The 16,695-nt window shown below is 53.1% G+C and overlaps 3 protein-coding genes across 3 annotated transcripts; all 3 read right to left on the reverse strand.

The window, feature by feature from the left end:
* Positions 1 to 386: 386 nt before the first annotated feature.
* LOC309811018 (developmental pluripotency-associated 5 protein-like) lies at positions 387 to 1,282 on the reverse strand (the record flags this gene model as incomplete). The annotated part of the gene is made up of 3 exons (XM_082633464.1): positions 387 to 485; positions 898 to 1,097; positions 1,171 to 1,282. 2 exons carry the CDS (start codon positions 1,280 to 1,282, stop codon positions 943 to 945), a joined length of 267 nt encoding a protein of 88 aa, XP_082489590.1. The 3' UTR covers positions 387 to 485; positions 898 to 942.
* Positions 1,283 to 7,861: 6,579 nt separating this feature from the next.
* Positions 7,862 to 8,201, reverse strand: LOC309810905 (developmental pluripotency-associated 5 protein-like; the record flags this gene model as incomplete). Its single annotated transcript, XM_082633220.1, has 2 exons — positions 7,862 to 8,016; positions 8,090 to 8,201. 2 exons carry the CDS (start codon positions 8,199 to 8,201, stop codon positions 7,862 to 7,864), a joined length of 267 nt encoding a protein of 88 aa, XP_082489346.1.
* Positions 8,202 to 14,780: 6,579 nt separating this feature from the next.
* On the reverse strand, positions 14,781 to 15,120 carry LOC309811201 (developmental pluripotency-associated 5 protein-like; the record flags this gene model as incomplete). The annotated part of the gene is made up of 2 exons (XM_082633789.1): positions 14,781 to 14,935; positions 15,009 to 15,120. 2 exons carry the CDS (start codon positions 15,118 to 15,120, stop codon positions 14,781 to 14,783), a joined length of 267 nt encoding a protein of 88 aa, XP_082489915.1.
* Between the last annotated feature and the right edge of the window lie 1,575 nt (positions 15,121 to 16,695).

Raw genomic sequence — 16,695 nt, forward strand, 5'->3', positions numbered from 1 at the left:
GCTATGAAACCCTCAGTGCCAGAAGATCACATCTCTCCTAGGTTGTCTGAGTTTTCGGTCAGAGCTGCATCTCAGAACTTGACTCCTAGACTCTTTTCCTTGTTCTCTCCAGACCCTTTTTCCCCCTGTGCTCCGGGACCTCTTTCTAGCCTTAGGGGTTTCACTAAGGGTTAAGCTCCAGGGCCACCTCACCTGTGATGTTATCTCCAACACCTCAACTACACATCAAGACACAACAAGAAACCGCTTACAAGTTTATTCTGCAATTAGCAACCTTGGGGGAAGGACAGGAGGACCTAGAGGCAGAGGCAGGGACCAGAAGCCCACTGGGTGTTCCTTGTCGGGCTGGCGCAGAGCTTGAACCAGGCCCCCTGCAGCTCTGGCTGCAGCCCCCTCTCCACCGGTTGGTCTGGCTGCAAACTGGCTTCCCTTCATCCGCGGAGCTAGGTCGAGCGAAGTCGTGGCTTCCTCAGGTTGCAGCGTCCCTACACCAGAAAGCCACAGCAGGCCAGTGTGAGGGGAGAGGGTAAGAGCCTCAACAGTTCTCTGACTCTTTCCAAGGTTCCTTTCCGGGACTTCCCGGCTAGGCATCCTGGGCCTGGGACTCTCGGGAACCTCAGAACCTGGGGCCAACTGGGCTCATTCCAACATGGCGGGTGGGGAGGCCCCGCCCCAGGAGACCAGCCCCGGCCACCTCTCACAGCCTTACTCCAGGGTCCCTAGGACCGAGGGCCGGCACTGCCAAGGAGTCTGGGGCACAGCCTGGACACAGGGGCCTCCCCGGGTGGGTGCCGGCCGAGGTGCTGTTGGTGGTTGCCCGGAGGGGATAGTTAGGGAGGGGTGAGGGGGGCCGCAGGGGAGGGAGCCAGGCCGCCTGCACAGGCAGGTCCAGGGCACCTGGGCATGAGGCCTCTCAACCTGCTTGTGCTGCTCGCGCTGCCGCTAGGCCACGGACTGGAGCATCCACTTGGTCTGGAACTTGCACAAGGAAGAGCCGTAAACCATGACTTCGGCGACGTCCGAGGTTTCCAGACCCTTCATCTGGAGCGTGACTGTGCCCACCTGCTCGACGAATGGGATTCGAGATCCGTCGGGGCCTGTTTAGGTGAGAAGATGAGCGCTCGGGCCCAGGAGGGCCGGGGCACCCGGGTCAGGACTGGGCTCACTCACCGAACACGGCTTCCAGACGTCCCGTCTGGACCTGGAACACCTCGGGCTCCTTCAAGACTTCGGGAGCCCCCACCCAAGGTGGGATGTCGTTCCGCGCGGGCAGCTTCCCCATCTTCAGGGCGTCTAAACCAACCCTGCTAGGAGCCGGGACCTAGAATGGGTGGAAAGATGCCTCTGGCGGAAAGTTAAGCACCTGGACGGGCCACGCCCCACGCCCCTGGCCAACCCGCATCCAGGCCCCGCCCCGCCCCGCCCCATCCAGGCCCCGCCCCCGGTCCGCTCCAGGCCCGGCAGCGCAATCCCGCACTCGCCACGCCCCACACGCCCTGCGCCGCTTGGTCTCAGGCCCAGCAGCGCAATCCCACACTCGCCATGACCCGCACGCCCCGTGCCGCCTTGGTCTCAGGTTGACTATCTAGGGCCCTTCCCAGCCCCACCTCCGGCTCCCGAGCGCGGGTGGGCCCAGCTGTCTCCGAGTTGACTCGGGCTCCCACCTGCTTTGACTCGTTGCCTCTGCACCAAAAGCCCTTCACCTTGGGAGTGAGTGGGGAGACGGCGCTAGAAACCCTTGTTATTCTAGAAACAGTGGCTGGGCCTGAACCTCGGCAAGCAGTACAGGTTTGGGGGTGCGACGGCCACCCAGCTGCCAAATCGAATCCCTGCCTTCCCTGTTCCAAAGGAGGGTGTGTCTTCCCTTGGCCTAAGGGAGCCGGACCCCGGGACTTCACTGCAGGGCGACCCCTGCAACTTCAGGGATCTGAGGGGTCGCTCCGGCCACTTAACAAAGAGGAAAACGAGATTCCGATATTCATTTTCTTCCAGGGGCCTGATGGGGGCTCTGAGGTGCCCCACGGTTCACGTTCCTGGAAGCCCCTGAGTCTGGAACTTTTGAATCTACCCGGATTTCGAAGCTCACGTGGCCTAAACTATGTGGTCCGGCCTTCAGGCCCTAAACAAACTTCTTTTATTCATTTAAAAACCAGATTGCTGGGCTTCCCTGGTGGTAAAGTGGTTGACAATCTGCCTGCCAATGTAGAGGACGGGTTCGTGCCCCGATATGGGAAGATGCCACATGCCGCGGAGCGGCTAGGCCCGTGAGCCATGGCCGCTGAGCCTGCGCGTCCGGAGCCTGTGCTCCGCAACGGGAGAGGCCACAACAGTGAGAGGCCCGCGTACCGCAAAAAAAAAAAAAAAAAAAAAAAACACCAAGAGTGAACCTTGATGTAAACTATGGACTTTCTCAGTGCTAATTACATGTCAATGTAGACTCATCTCTTTCTAACAAATTACCTCTCTGGTTGACTGAAAAAAAGAAAATGCACAACGTGAGAGGTGTGAGTTAAGTTTTATTTGGGGCAAATGAGAACTACAGCCCGGGAGACAGCCTCTCAGGTAGCTTAGAGGAACTGCTCCAAAGAGGTATTGGAGGAGACAGGATATAAAGGAGTTTTTGCTGAAAAAAAATGTAGTTGAGCATCAGAAGACTAGCACTAATAACAAAACACAGACATCTCAAGTTAGCGATAGTCGTGCTTTTCTCTGAATGGGAAAATGTAAGAGTCTGGGCTCACTGGAATTATCCCGTTGAGATGCACCTTACCTGTTGTGAAGGGAAATTTGCATTTCATTGCAAGACAAGAAAAATTTAAACACAAAAAATTTTCTGTGCCCTTTGGCCTCCTCTCTCCCCTCTGCTCTGCATCTCTGCATCGTGTATCAGCAATATGCATCAGCGGAGCTCCCCCATCTGCAGAAATACCCGCTCAACCATAAAGAGCAACATTCTCCCAAGATCACTGGGACAACTCTTTAAAAGGTAACATTCCTTCTTGATCTCCATAAGGGAGTCACATGGCCTTTAGATCTGGATTGTGTAAACTCTCAATAATACCTCATTTGATGTACAGCCTTACGTCAAAAAAAAAAAAACAGGGCTTCCCTGGTGGCACAGTGATTGAGAGTCCGCCTGCCGATGCAGGGGACACGGGTTCGTGTCCCGGTCCTGGAAGATCCCACATGCCACAGAGTGGCTGGGCCCGTGAGCCATGGCCGCTGAGCCTGCGCGTCCGGAGCCTGTGCTCCGCAACGGGAGAGGCCACAGCAGTGAGAGGCCCGTGTACCGCAAAAAAAAACAAAAACAAAAACAAAACAAAACAAAACAAAAAACATATAACTGTGCCTTGACTTTTTTTTTCTTTTTAGTTTTATTTTTTTGGCTGCACCATGCAACATGTGGGATCTTACTTTCCCCACCAGGGATCGAACCCACACCCTCTGCAGTGGTTGTGTTGCCCTTTCGCTTACCCTTGGCGGAAAATTGATCAAGAGCTTCAAACTCAAAAAAAAAAGGACCACCACAAGACAACCATTTCTTTTTAACCTTCAGGTTACTATTTCCAAAACTTTTCTATGTATTTGCTCAAAGTCTTGTGTTGCTTAGGATTTTTATTATTTATTTATTTATTTATTTTTTAATGCTGAAAAATCTTCAGTCCAGGGCATGCATGGAATTTATAGCACAGACTTCAATCTCCAAGCTTGATACTTTTGACACAGATTAACTAACCTAAAGCTGTCTTCTACATTTTGAAGCAGTGCCCTTAGGGAATTTCTAGACTTAGAGGCAAGGGCAGTTTTTTATGCCCCCTCTACACTGCCAAATTGGGGTTCATAACTTTACAGTTTATATGCCCACACACAATCATTCACTGCCAACTGATTCTTTAAAGGGTGCACTGGCTGAGGCTAATTTGGGGGCCACACCTGGTGGTCCATAAGGAGACTCAAGCAAGAAGTACAAAAGGGAGACTGTTCACCTAACAGATCAGAAAAAAAGAAGTTTGCAGGCGTCCCTGGGTGAGATTGTAGGGAACTGTTGCAACTGTTAACAGGTATCCAGAAGTATCTTGCCAATGCCCTTGCATTCAAAATGTGCCCAAAGCCAGAAGGGACCCCCTTGAGGTGACCAGGATCAGAGGCAGTCTCTTCCCTGGAAACCGAGAGGACCCTGCCCAGACCCCACCTGATCCCAACACGAGCCCCTCCCTGACCTGTAGCATCTTGGGCCCTGCAATAGCCTCCGATCTTGACACCCAACGATTGTCCCATGAGAGCCTATCAGCTCTTCTTACCGGGAAGGAACCAGTCTGCAAGGCAGGTCAACCTTTGTAGATACTCTTGGCCTCTTTCCACACGGAGCTGAGCCAACTGTCCCTCCTGACCCGCCAAACAGGAGGAAAGTCATTTATGTGTGTCTAGTTCTTCAAAATCACAGGGCCAGTGGTTTTAACAATCATCATTTCTTGGGGATGTGGGAAAGGTGGGACTGATTTCTCCTCCAAAATTCTTGGCAGGAGCTGTGCTGAGTGGTCCATGACTTCCAGGCCAGAGTGCTGGTGTAATTCTCAAATGTTGGAAGAGAGGGTGTCAGGATGCCAATAGGGTATCTTCCTCTCCTCTAAATGAACTTCAGTAGCATGCCAAAATGTACCTTTACTTCCTGGTGACCTAAAGGCTGTATGGCCTCCAAAGACTCCAGGAAACACACACACACCCTCCTGCATTTCCAGGAGGCAGGAAAACAGTGCCCTTGACAAAGGACTTCCCAGCTCCCCTCACGGAGCCTTCAATGTGAGAACAGGGGCTGGAGGCTGGAGTCCCTCCTCCATAAGCCTGGGAGGGAGCAATCCAGCTCCAGTCCTGCAGCCTGTCCTTCATGCATTCAAGAAATCACGTTTGACTGCCCATGGTGTCAGACATTGTTCTAAGACTTGATATCCTCACTACAACGCATGCGACGCATGTTATCCTATTACAGATGGGGAACCAAAGCACAAGGCTCATGGTTCCATTGCTAAAGAGGCTAAGCCAAGATCCAAACCCAAGCAGCCAAGCTGGTGTCCTTGTCCTAGAAAACTGTCCTCAATATTTAATATTACATACTATTTTTTTTAAATCTCAACTTTTCTAGAGTTGACATTCCAGTGGGGCGAACGGTTAGATTGTCAGTCATGTTTAAAATGCCATGAACAAAACTAAAGTAGGTCAAGCAGGAACAGTGGGGAAGGAGAGGACCTCTGGAGGGAACATGGACCACCGGGAGGAAGGGAACAGAATCATTCAAAAAAAAAATGAGAGGGAATTCCTTGGTGTTCCAGTGGTTAGGACTCCGCACTTCCATTGCAGGGGGCACAGGTTCAATCCCTGGTTGGGGAACTAAGACCCTGAAAGCCACCTGGTGTGGCCAAAAAATTTAATGGAAACAAGTGAGGGGCCTCCCTGGTGGTGCAGTGGTTGAGAGTGCGCCTGCCGATGCAGTGGACACGGGTTCATGCCCCGGTCCAGGAAGATCCCACATGCCGTGGAGCGGCTGGGCCCGTGAGTCATGGCCGCTGAGCCTGCGCGTTCAGAGCCTGTGGTCGGGCTTCCCTGGTAGCGCAGTGGTTGAGAGTCTGCCTGCCGATGCAGGGGACACGGGTTCGTGCCCCGGTCCGGGAGGATCCCACATGCCGTGGAGCGGCTGGGCCTGTGAGCCATGGTCGCTGGGCCTGTGCGTCCGGAGCCTGTGCTCCACAACGGGAGAGGCCACAACAGTGAGAGGCCTGCGTACCGCAAAGAAAACAAACAACAACAACAACAAAAAAACAAGTGAGACGTGTTCTTGGCAGAGCAAAAATAAAAACCCTGAAGTGGTAACAAGACGGTTTGTTTGAGGGGCAGCAAAAGGATACGGATGTGCAGCAGAGATGCAGGCAGGTGGCACGTTACACAGGGCGTTTTAGGTCAGGGCCAGGAGCTTGGGTTAGGTTGGCTGGAAAACTTTGGAGAATTTTGGAGTTCCTTTTGCAGGAGGGGCCATCTGATTGACGTCGTAAGAATTAAGTCTGGCAGAGGAGCCGACTGTGAGATGACTAAAAGAGACCCCCTGAGGCCTGATAGTAGCCTGTTTCAGTAGTTCTGGCAAGGCAGGTTGGTGCCGGGGTGGGGTGGGCAGCTGGACCGGGTCCAGGTGCAGGAGGGGCTCAGGTTGGAAGTCCAGTTGACTGGGCTCGAGCAGGGAGTCCTTTTGGGTGCGCAGGCATCAAGGACGGCTTCTAGTTTGGGCCTGAACCACTGGCCCAAATGCTGGGGCCATTCATTTACCGAGTGAGAACGAGAACAGCTGTCTGATGGACGGGCCACATGCCTCCTGCAGAAAATGGCTCCTTGCTGGTTTCTCTCCCCCAGGTTTGTTCAATTGCTCCAAAAGATAGTCAACACTTGTTTCTGGTGTGATGCTCGCTCTAAGTACCCTACGTAAATCTCACAACTTCGCATGAGGTCAGATGCTATTATCTTCAATTTAGAACCTGAGCAGGGACAGGGGGTAGGAGGGTGAATGTGGCTAAGGTCATAGGGCCAGAAAGCTCCCTGAGGGGATTCATTCCGGCTTGTGAACTACCACGCTGGTCTCTACTGGGGAAAACTGTAGCCCCCGTTCTGATGGCCCCTCTACCCTCAGGAGTGAGCCCCACCTATGGTAATGCTCCCTCCACCCTAATCCCACTTACCCTTCGGAGGCCAGGGCAGCAATTCTGTAAGTGTGGTGGAGAATTCCAGACACCATGTCGAGGGGTCTGTGTGAGGTTCTCCTTTCCTGTATACCTATCTGTAAGGCTGACTTTGCTTCATGCTCCAACCTACATAATGTGCAGCAGTAGGCTGAGTGCAAATGAGCACCCAGACAGCAGGCTCCAGTTTAGTTTACAAGGCTATGAAACCCTCAGTGCCAGAAGATCACATCTCTCCTAGGTTGTCTGAGTTTTCGGTCAGAGCTGCATCTCAGAACTTGACTCCTAGACTCTTTTCCTTGTTCTCTCCAGACCCTTTTTCCCCCTGTGCTCCGGGACCTCTTTCTAGCCTTAGGGGTTTCACTAAGGGTTAAGCTCCAGGGCCACCTCACCTGTGATGTTATCTCCAACACCTCAACTACACATCAAGACACAACAAGAAACCGCTTACAAGTTTATTCTGCAATTAGCAACCTTGGGGGAAGGACAGGAGGACCTAGAGGCAGAGGCAGGGACCAGAAGCCCGCTGGGTGTTCCTTGTCGGGCTGGCGCAGAGCTTCAACCAGGCCCCCTGCAGCTCTGGCTGCAGCTCCCTCTCCACCGGTTGGTCTGGCTGCAAACTGGCTTCCCTTCATCCGAGGAGCTACGTCGAGCGAAGTCGTGGCTTCCTCAGGTTGCAGCGTCCCTGCACCAGAAAGCCACAGCAGGCCAGTGTGAGGGGAGAGGGTAAGAGCCTCAACAGTTCTCTGCCTCTTTCCAAGGTTCCTTTCCGGGACTTCCCAGCTAGGCGTCCTGGGCCTGGGACTCTCGGGAACCTCAGAACCTGGGGCCAACTGGGCTCATTCCAACATGGTGGGTGGGGAGGCCCCGCCCCAGGAGGCCAGCCCCGGCCACCTCTCGCAGCCTTACTCCAGGGTCCCTAGGACCGAGGGCCGGCACTGCCAAGGAGTCTGGGGCACAGCCTGGACACAGGGGCCTCCCCGGGTGGGTGCCGGCCGAGGTGCTGTTGGTGGTTGCCCGGAGGGGATAGTTAGGGAGGGGTGAGGGGGGCCGCAGGGGAGGGAGCCAGGCCGCCTGCACAGGCAGGTCCAGGGCACCTGGGCATGAGGCCTCTCAACCTGCTTGTGCTGCTCGCGCTGCCGCTAGGCCACGGACTGGAGCATCCACTTGGTCTGGAACTTGCACAAGGAAGAGCCGTAAACCATGACTTCGGCGACGTCCGAGGTTTCCAGACCCTTCATCTGGAGCGTGACTGTGCCCACCTGCTCGACGAATGGGATTCGAGATCCGTCGGGGCCTGTTTAGGTGAGAAGATGAGCGCTCGGGCCCAGGAGGGCCGGGGCACCCGGGTCAGGACTGGGCTCACTCACCGAACACGGCTTCCAGACGTCCCGTCTGGACCTGGAACACCTCGGGCTCCTTCAAGACTTCGGGAGCCCCCACCCAAGGTGGGATGTCGTTCCGCGCGGGCAGCTTCCCCATCTTCAGGGCGTCTAAACCAACCCTGCTAGGAGCCGGGACCTAGAATGGGTGGAAAGATGCCTCTGGCGGAAAGTTAAGCACCTGGACGGGCCACGCCCCACGCCCCTGGCCAACCCGCATCCAGGCCCCGCCCCGCCCCGCCCCATCCAGGCCCCGCCCCCGGTCCGCTCCAGGCCCGGCAGCGCAATCCCGCACTCGCCACGCCCCACACGCCCTGCGCCGCTTGGTCTCAGGCCCAGCAGCGCAATCCCACACTCGCCATGACCCGCACGCCCCGTGCCGCCTTGGTCTCAGGTTGACTATCTAGGGCCCTTCCCAGCCCCACCTCCGGCTCCCGAGCGCGGGTGGGCCCAGCTGTCTCCGAGTTGACTCGGGCTCCCACCTGCTTTGACTCGTTGCCTCTGCACCAAAAGCCCTTCACCTTGGGAGTGAGTGGGGAGACTGCGCTAGAAACCCTTGTTATTCTAGAAACAGTGGCTGGGCCTGAACCTCGGCAAGCAGTACAGGTTTGGGGGTGCGACGGCCACCCAGCTGCCAAATCGAGTCCCTGCCTTCCCAGTTCCAAAGGAGGGCGTGTCTTTCCTTGGCCTAAGGGAGCCGGACCCTGGGACTTCACTGCAGGGCGACCCCTGCAACTTCAGGGATCTGAGGGGTCGCTCCGGCCACTTAACAAAGAGGAAAACGAGATTCCGATATTCATTTTCTTCCAGGGGCCTGATGGGGGCTCTGAGGTGCCCCACGGTTCACGTTCCTGGAAGCCCCTGAGTCTGGAACTTTTGAATCTACCCGGATTTCGAAGCTCACGTGGCCTAAACTATGTGGTCCGGCCTTCAGGCCCTAAACAAACTTCTTTTATTCATTTAAAAACCAGATTGCTGGGCTTCCCTGGTGGTAAAGTGGTTGACAATCTGCCTGCCAATGTAGAGGACGGGTTCGTGCCCCGATATGGGAAGATGCCACATGCCGCGGAGCGGCTAGGCCCGTGAGCCATGGCCGCTGAGCCTGCGCGTCCGGAGCCTGTGCTCCGCAACGGGAGAGGCCACAACAGTGAGAGGCCCGCGTACCGCAAAAAAAAAAAAAAAAAAAAAAAACACCAAGAGTGAACCTTGATGTAAACTATGGACTTTCTCAGTGCTAATTACATGTCAATGTAGACTCATCTCTTTCTAACAAATTACCTCTCTGGTTGACTGAAAAAAAGAAAATGCACAACGTGAGAGGTGTGAGTTAAGTTTTATTTGGGGCAAATGAGAACTACAGCCCGGGAGACAGCCTCTCAGGTAGCTTAGAGGAACTGCTCCAAAGAGGTATTGGAGGAGACAGGATATAAAGGAGTTTTTGCTGAAAAAAAATGTAGTTGAGCATCAGAAGACTAGCACTAATAACAAAACACAGACATCTCAAGTTAGCGATAGTCGTGCTTTTCTCTGAATGGGAAAATGTAAGAGTCTGGGCTCACTGGAATTATCCCGTTGAGATGCACCTTACCTGTTGTGAAGGGAAATTTGCATTTCATTGCAAGACAAGAAAAATTTAAACACAAAAAATTTTCTGTGCCCTTTGGCCTCCTCTCTCCCCTCTGCTCTGCATCTCTGCATCGTGTATCAGCAATATGCATCAGCGGAGCTCCCCCATCTGCAGAAATACCCGCTCAACCATAAAGAGCAACATTCTCCCAAGATCACTGGGACAACTCTTTAAAAGGTAACATTCCTTCTTGATCTCCATAAGGGAGTCACATGGCCTTTAGATCTGGATTGTGTAAACTCTCAATAATACCTCATTTGATGTACAGCCTTACGTCAAAAAAAAAAAAACAGGGCTTCCCTGGTGGCACAGTGATTGAGAGTCCGCCTGCCGATGCAGGGGACACGGGTTCGTGTCCCGGTCCTGGAAGATCCCACATGCCACAGAGTGGCTGGGCCCGTGAGCCATGGCCGCTGAGCCTGCGCGTCCGGAGCCTGTGCTCCGCAACGGGAGAGGCCACAGCAGTGAGAGGCCCGTGTACCGCAAAAAAAAACAAAAACAAAAACAAAACAAAACAAAACAAAAAACATATAACTGTGCCTTGACTTTTTTTTTCTTTTTAGTTTTATTTTTTTGGCTGCACCATGCAACATGTGGGATCTTACTTTCCCCACCAGGGATCGAACCCACACCCTCTGCAGTGGTTGTGTTGCCCTTTCGCTTACCCTTGGCGGAAAATTGATCAAGAGCTTCAAACTCAAAAAAAAAAGGACCACCACAAGACAACCATTTCTTTTTAACCTTCAGGTTACTATTTCCAAAACTTTTCTATGTATTTGCTCAAAGTCTTGTGTTGCTTAGGATTTTTATTATTTATTTATTTATTTATTTTTTAATGCTGAAAAATCTTCAGTCCAGGGCATGCATGGAATTTATAGCACAGACTTCAATCTCCAAGCTTGATACTTTTGACACAGATTAACTAACCTAAAGCTGTCTTCTACATTTTGAAGCAGTGCCCTTAGGGAATTTCTAGACTTAGAGGCAAGGGCAGTTTTTTATGCCCCCTCTACACTGCCAAATTGGGGTTCATAACTTTACAGTTTATATGCCCACACACAATCATTCACTGCCAACTGATTCTTTAAAGGGTGCACTGGCTGAGGCTAATTTGGGGGCCACACCTGGTGGTCCATAAGGAGACTCAAGCAAGAAGTACAAAAGGGAGACTGTTCACCTAACAGATCAGAAAAAAAGAAGTTTGCAGGCGTCCCTGGGTGAGATTGTAGGGAACTGTTGCAACTGTTAACAGGTATCCAGAAGTATCTTGCCAATGCCCTTGCATTCAAAATGTGCCCAAAGCCAGAAGGGACCCCCTTGAGGTGACCAGGATCAGAGGCAGTCTCTTCCCTGGAAACCGAGAGGACCCTGCCCAGACCCCACCTGATCCCAACACGAGCCCCTCCCTGACCTGTAGCATCTTGGGCCCTGCAATAGCCTCCGATCTTGACACCCAACGATTGTCCCATGAGAGCCTATCAGCTCTTCTTACCGGGAAGGAACCAGTCTGCAAGGCAGGTCAACCTTTGTAGATACTCTTGGCCTCTTTCCACACGGAGCTGAGCCAACTGTCCCTCCTGACCCGCCAAACAGGAGGAAAGTCATTTATGTGTGTCTAGTTCTTCAAAATCACAGGGCCAGTGGTTTTAACAATCATCATTTCTTGGGGATGTGGGAAAGGTGGGACTGATTTCTCCTCCAAAATTCTTGGCAGGAGCTGTGCTGAGTGGTCCATGACTTCCAGGCCAGAGTGCTGGTGTAATTCTCAAATGTTGGAAGAGAGGGTGTCAGGATGCCAATAGGGTATCTTCCTCTCCTCTAAATGAACTTCAGTAGCATGCCAAAATGTACCTTTACTTCCTGGTGACCTAAAGGCTGTATGGCCTCCAAAGACTCCAGGAAACACACACACACCCTCCTGCATTTCCAGGAGGCAGGAAAACAGTGCCCTTGACAAAGGACTTCCCAGCTCCCCTCACGGAGCCTTCAATGTGAGAACAGGGGCTGGAGGCTGGAGTCCCTCCTCCATAAGCCTGGGAGGGAGCAATCCAGCTCCAGTCCTGCAGCCTGTCCTTCATGCATTCAAGAAATCACGTTTGACTGCCCATGGTGTCAGACATTGTTCTAAGACTTGATATCCTCACTACAACGCATGCGACGCATGTTATCCTATTACAGATGGGGAACCAAAGCACAAGGCTCATGGTTCCATTGCTAAAGAGGCTAAGCCAAGATCCAAACCCAAGCAGCCAAGCTGGTGTCCTTGTCCTAGAAAACTGTCCTCAATATTTAATATTACATACTATTTTTTTTAAATCTCAACTTTTCTAGAGTTGACATTCCAGTGGGGCGAACGGTTAGATTGTCAGTCATGTTTAAAATGCCATGAACAAAACTAAAGTAGGTCAAGCAGGAACAGTGGGGAAGGAGAGGACCTCTGGAGGGAACATGGACCACCGGGAGGAAGGGAACAGAATCATTCAAAAAAAAAATGAGAGGGAATTCCTTGGTGTTCCAGTGGTTAGGACTCCGCACTTCCATTGCAGGGGGCACAGGTTCAATCCCTGGTTGGGGAACTAAGACCCTGAAAGCCACCTGGTGTGGCCAAAAAATTTAATGGAAACAAGTGAGGGGCCTCCCTGGTGGTGCAGTGGTTGAGAGTGCGCCTGCCGATGCAGTGGACACGGGTTCATGCCCCGGTCCAGGAAGATCCCACATGCCGTGGAGCGGCTGGGCCCGTGAGTCATGGCCGCTGAGCCTGCGCGTTCAGAGCCTGTGGTCGGGCTTCCCTGGTAGCGCAGTGGTTGAGAGTCTGCCTGCCGATGCAGGGGACACGGGTTCGTGCCCCGGTCCGGGAGGATCCCACATGCCGTGGAGCGGCTGGGCCTGTGAGCCATGGTCGCTGGGCCTGTGCGTCCGGAGCCTGTGCTCCACAACGGGAGAGGCCACAACAGTGAGAGGCCTGCGTACCGCAAAGAAAACAAACAACAACAACAACAAAAAAACAAGTGAGACGTGTTCTTGGCAGAGCAAAAATAAAAACCCTGAAGTGGTAACAAGACGGTTTGTTTGAGGGGCAGCAAAAGGATACGGATGTGCAGCAGAGATGCAGGCAGGTGGCACGTTACACAGGGCGTTTTAGGTCAGGGCCAGGAGCTTGGGTTAGGTTGGCTGGAAAACTTTGGAGAATTTTGGAGTTCCTTTTGCAGGAGGGGCCATCTGATTGACGTCGTAAGAATTAAGTCTGGCAGAGGAGCCGACTGTGAGATGACTAAAAGAGACCCCCTGAGGCCTGATAGTAGCCTGTTTCAGTAGTTCTGGCAAGGCAGGTTGGTGCCGGGGTGGGGTGGGCAGCTGGACCGGGTCCAGGTGCAGGAGGGGCTCAGGTTGGAAGTCCAGTTGACTGGGCTCGAGCAGGGAGTCCTTTTGGGTGCGCAGGCATCAAGGACGGCTTCTAGTTTGGGCCTGAACCACTGGCCCAAATGCTGGGGCCATTCATTTACCGAGTGAGAACGAGAACAGCTGTCTGATGGACGGGCCACATGCCTCCTGCAGAAAATGGCTCCTTGCTGGTTTCTCTCCCCCAGGTTTGTTCAATTGCTCCAAAAGATAGTCAACACTTGTTTCTGGTGTGATGCTCGCTCTAAGTACCCTACGTAAATCTCACAACTTCGCATGAGGTCAGATGCTATTATCTTCAATTTAGAACCTGAGCAGGGACAGGGGGTAGGAGGGTGAATGTGGCTAAGGTCATAGGGCCAGAAAGCTCCCTGAGGGGATTCATTCCGGCTTGTGAACTACCACGCTGGTCTCTACTGGGGAAAACTGTAGCCCCCGTTCTGATGGCCCCTCTACCCTCAGGAGTGAGCCCCACCTATGGTAATGCTCCCTCCACCCTAATCCCACTTACCCTTCGGAGGCCAGGGCAGCAATTCTGTAAGTGTGGTGGAGAATTCCAGACACCATGTCGAGGGGTCTGTGTGAGGTTCTCCTTTCCTGTATACCTATCTGTAAGGCTGACTTTGCTTCATGCTCCAACCTACATAATGTGCAGCAGTAGGCTGAGTGCAAATGAGCACCCAGACAGCAGGCTCCAGTTTAGTTTACAAGGCTATGAAACCCTCAGTGCCAGAAGATCACATCTCTCCTAGGTTGTCTGAGTTTTCGGTCAGAGCTGCATCTCAGAACTTGACTCCTAGACTCTTTTCCTTGTTCTCTCCAGACCCTTTTTCCCCCTGTGCTCCGGGACCTCTTTCTAGCCTTAGGGGTTTCACTAAGGGTTAAGCTCCAGGGCCACCTCACCTGTGATGTTATCTCCAACACCTCAACTACACATCAAGACACAACAAGAAACCGCTTACAAGTTTATTCTGCAATTAGCAACCTTGGGGGAAGGACAGGAGGACCTAGAGGCAGAGGCAGGGACCAGAAGCCCGCTGGGTGTTCCTTGTCGGGCTGGCGCAGAGCTTCAACCAGGCCCCCTGCAGCTCTGGCTGCAGCTCCCTCTCCACCGGTTGGTCTGGCTGCAAACTGGCTTCCCTTCATCCGAGGAGCTACGTCGAGCGAAGTCGTGGCTTCCTCAGGTTGCAGCGTCCCTGCACCAGAAAGCCACAGCAGGCCAGTGTGAGGGGAGAGGGTAAGAGCCTCAACAGTTCTCTGCCTCTTTCCAAGGTTCCTTTCCGGGACTTCCCAGCTAGGCGTCCTGGGCCTGGGACTCTCGGGAACCTCAGAACCTGGGGCCAACTGGGCTCATTCCAACATGGTGGGTGGGGAGGCCCCGCCCCAGGAGGCCAGCCCCGGCCACCTCTCGCAGCCTTACTCCAGGGTCCCTAGGACCGAGGGCCGGCACTGCCAAGGAGTCTGGGGCACAGCCTGGACACAGGGGCCTCCCCGGGTGGGTGCCGGCCGAGGTGCTGTTGGTGGTTGCCCGGAGGGGATAGTTAGGGAGGGGTGAGGGGGGCCGCAGGGGAGGGAGCCAGGCCGCCTGCACAGGCAGGTCCAGGGCACCTGGGCATGAGGCCTCTCAACCTGCTTGTGCTGCTCGCGCTGCCGCTAGGCCACGGACTGGAGCATCCACTTGGTCTGGAACTTGCACAAGGAAGAGCCGTAAACCATGACTTCGGCGACGTCCGAGGTTTCCAGACCCTTCATGTGGAGCGTGACTGTGCCCACCTGCTCGACGAATGGGATTCGAGATCCGTCGGGGCCTGTTTAGGTGAGAAGATGAGCGCTCGGGCCCAGGAGGGCCGGGGCACCCGGGTCAGGACTGGGCTCACTCACCGAACACGGCTTCCAGACGTCCCGTCTGGACCTGGAACACCTCGGGCTCCTTCAAGACTTCGGGAGCCCCCACCCAAGGTGGGATGTCGTTCGGCTCGGGCAGCTTCCCCATCTTCAGGGCGTCTAAACAAAACCCTGCTTGGAGCTGGGACCTAGACTGGGTGGAAAGATGCCTCTGGCGGAAAGTTAAGCACCTGGACGGGCCACGCCCCACGCCCCTGGCCAACCCGCATCCAGGCCACGCCCCGCCCCGCCCCATCCAGGCCCCGCCCCCGGTCCGCTCCCGGCCCAGCAGCGCAATCCCGCACTCGCCACGACCCGCACGCCCCGCGCCGCCTTGGTCTCCGGTTGACTGTCTAGGGCGCTTCCCCGCCCCACCTCCGGCTCCCGAGCGCGGGTGGGCCCTGAGCCTGCGCGTCCGGAGCCTGTTCTCCTCAACGGGAGAGGCCACAGCAGTGAGAGGCCCGCGTACCGCAAAAAAAAAAAAAAAAACACCAAGAGTGAACCTTGATGTAAACTATGGACTTTCTCAGTGCTAATTACATGTCAATGTAGACTCATCTCTTTCTAACAAATTACCTCTCTGGTTGACTGAAAAAAAGAAAATGCACAACGTGAGAGGTGTGAGTTAAGTTTTATTCGGGACAAATGAGAACTACAGCCCGGGAGACAGCCTCTCAGGTAGCTTAGAGGAACTGCTCCAAAGAGGTATTGGAGGAGACAGGATATAAAGGAGTTTTTGCTGAAAAAAAATGTAGTTGAGCATCAGAAGACTAGCACTAATAACAAAACACAGACATCTCAAGTTAGCGATAGTCGTGCTTTTCTCTGAATGGGAAAATGTAAGAGTCTGGGCTCACTGGAATTATCCCGTTGAGATGCACCTTACCTGTTGTGAAGGGAAATTTGCATTTCATTGCAAGACAAGAAAAATTTAAACACAAAAAAATTTCTGTGCCCTTTGGCCTCCTCTCTCCCCTCTGCTCTGCATCTCTGCATCGTGTATCAGCAACATGCATCAGCAGAGCTCCCCCATCTGCAGAAATACCCGCTCAACCATAAAGAGCAACATTCTCCCAAGATCACTGGGACAACTCTTTAAAAGGTAACATTCCTTCTTGATCTCCATAAGGGAGTCACATGGCCTTTAGATCTGGATTGTGTAAACTCTCAATAATACCTCATTTGATGGACAGCCTTACGTCAAAAAAAAAAAAACATATAACTGTGCCTTGACTTTTTTTTTCTTTTCAGTTTTATTTTTTTGGCTGCACCATGCAACATGTGGGATCTTACTTTCCCCACCAGGGATCGAACCCACACCCTCTGCAGTGGTTGTGTTGCCCTTTCGCTTACCCTTGGCGGAAAATTGATCAAGAGCTTCAAACTCAAAAAAAAAAGGACCACCACAAGACAACCATTTCTTTTTAACCTTCAGGTTACTATTTCCAAAACTTTTCTATGTATTTGCTCAAAGTCTTGTGTTGCTTAGGATTTTATTTATTTATTTATTTATTTATTTTTTAATGCTGAAAAATCTTCAGTCCAGGGCATGCATGGAATTTATAGCACAGACTTCAATCTCCAAGCTTGATACTTTTGACACAGATTAACTAACCTAAAGCTGTCTTCTACATTTAGAAGCACCGCCCTGAGGGAATTTCTAGACTTAGGGGCAAGGGCAGTT

This window comes from Mesoplodon mirus, assembly GCF_964341445.2.
Source record: "Mesoplodon mirus genome assembly, chromosome: 10".
In the NCBI taxonomy this organism is placed as follows: Eukaryota; Metazoa; Chordata; class Mammalia; order Artiodactyla; family Ziphiidae; genus Mesoplodon; species Mesoplodon mirus.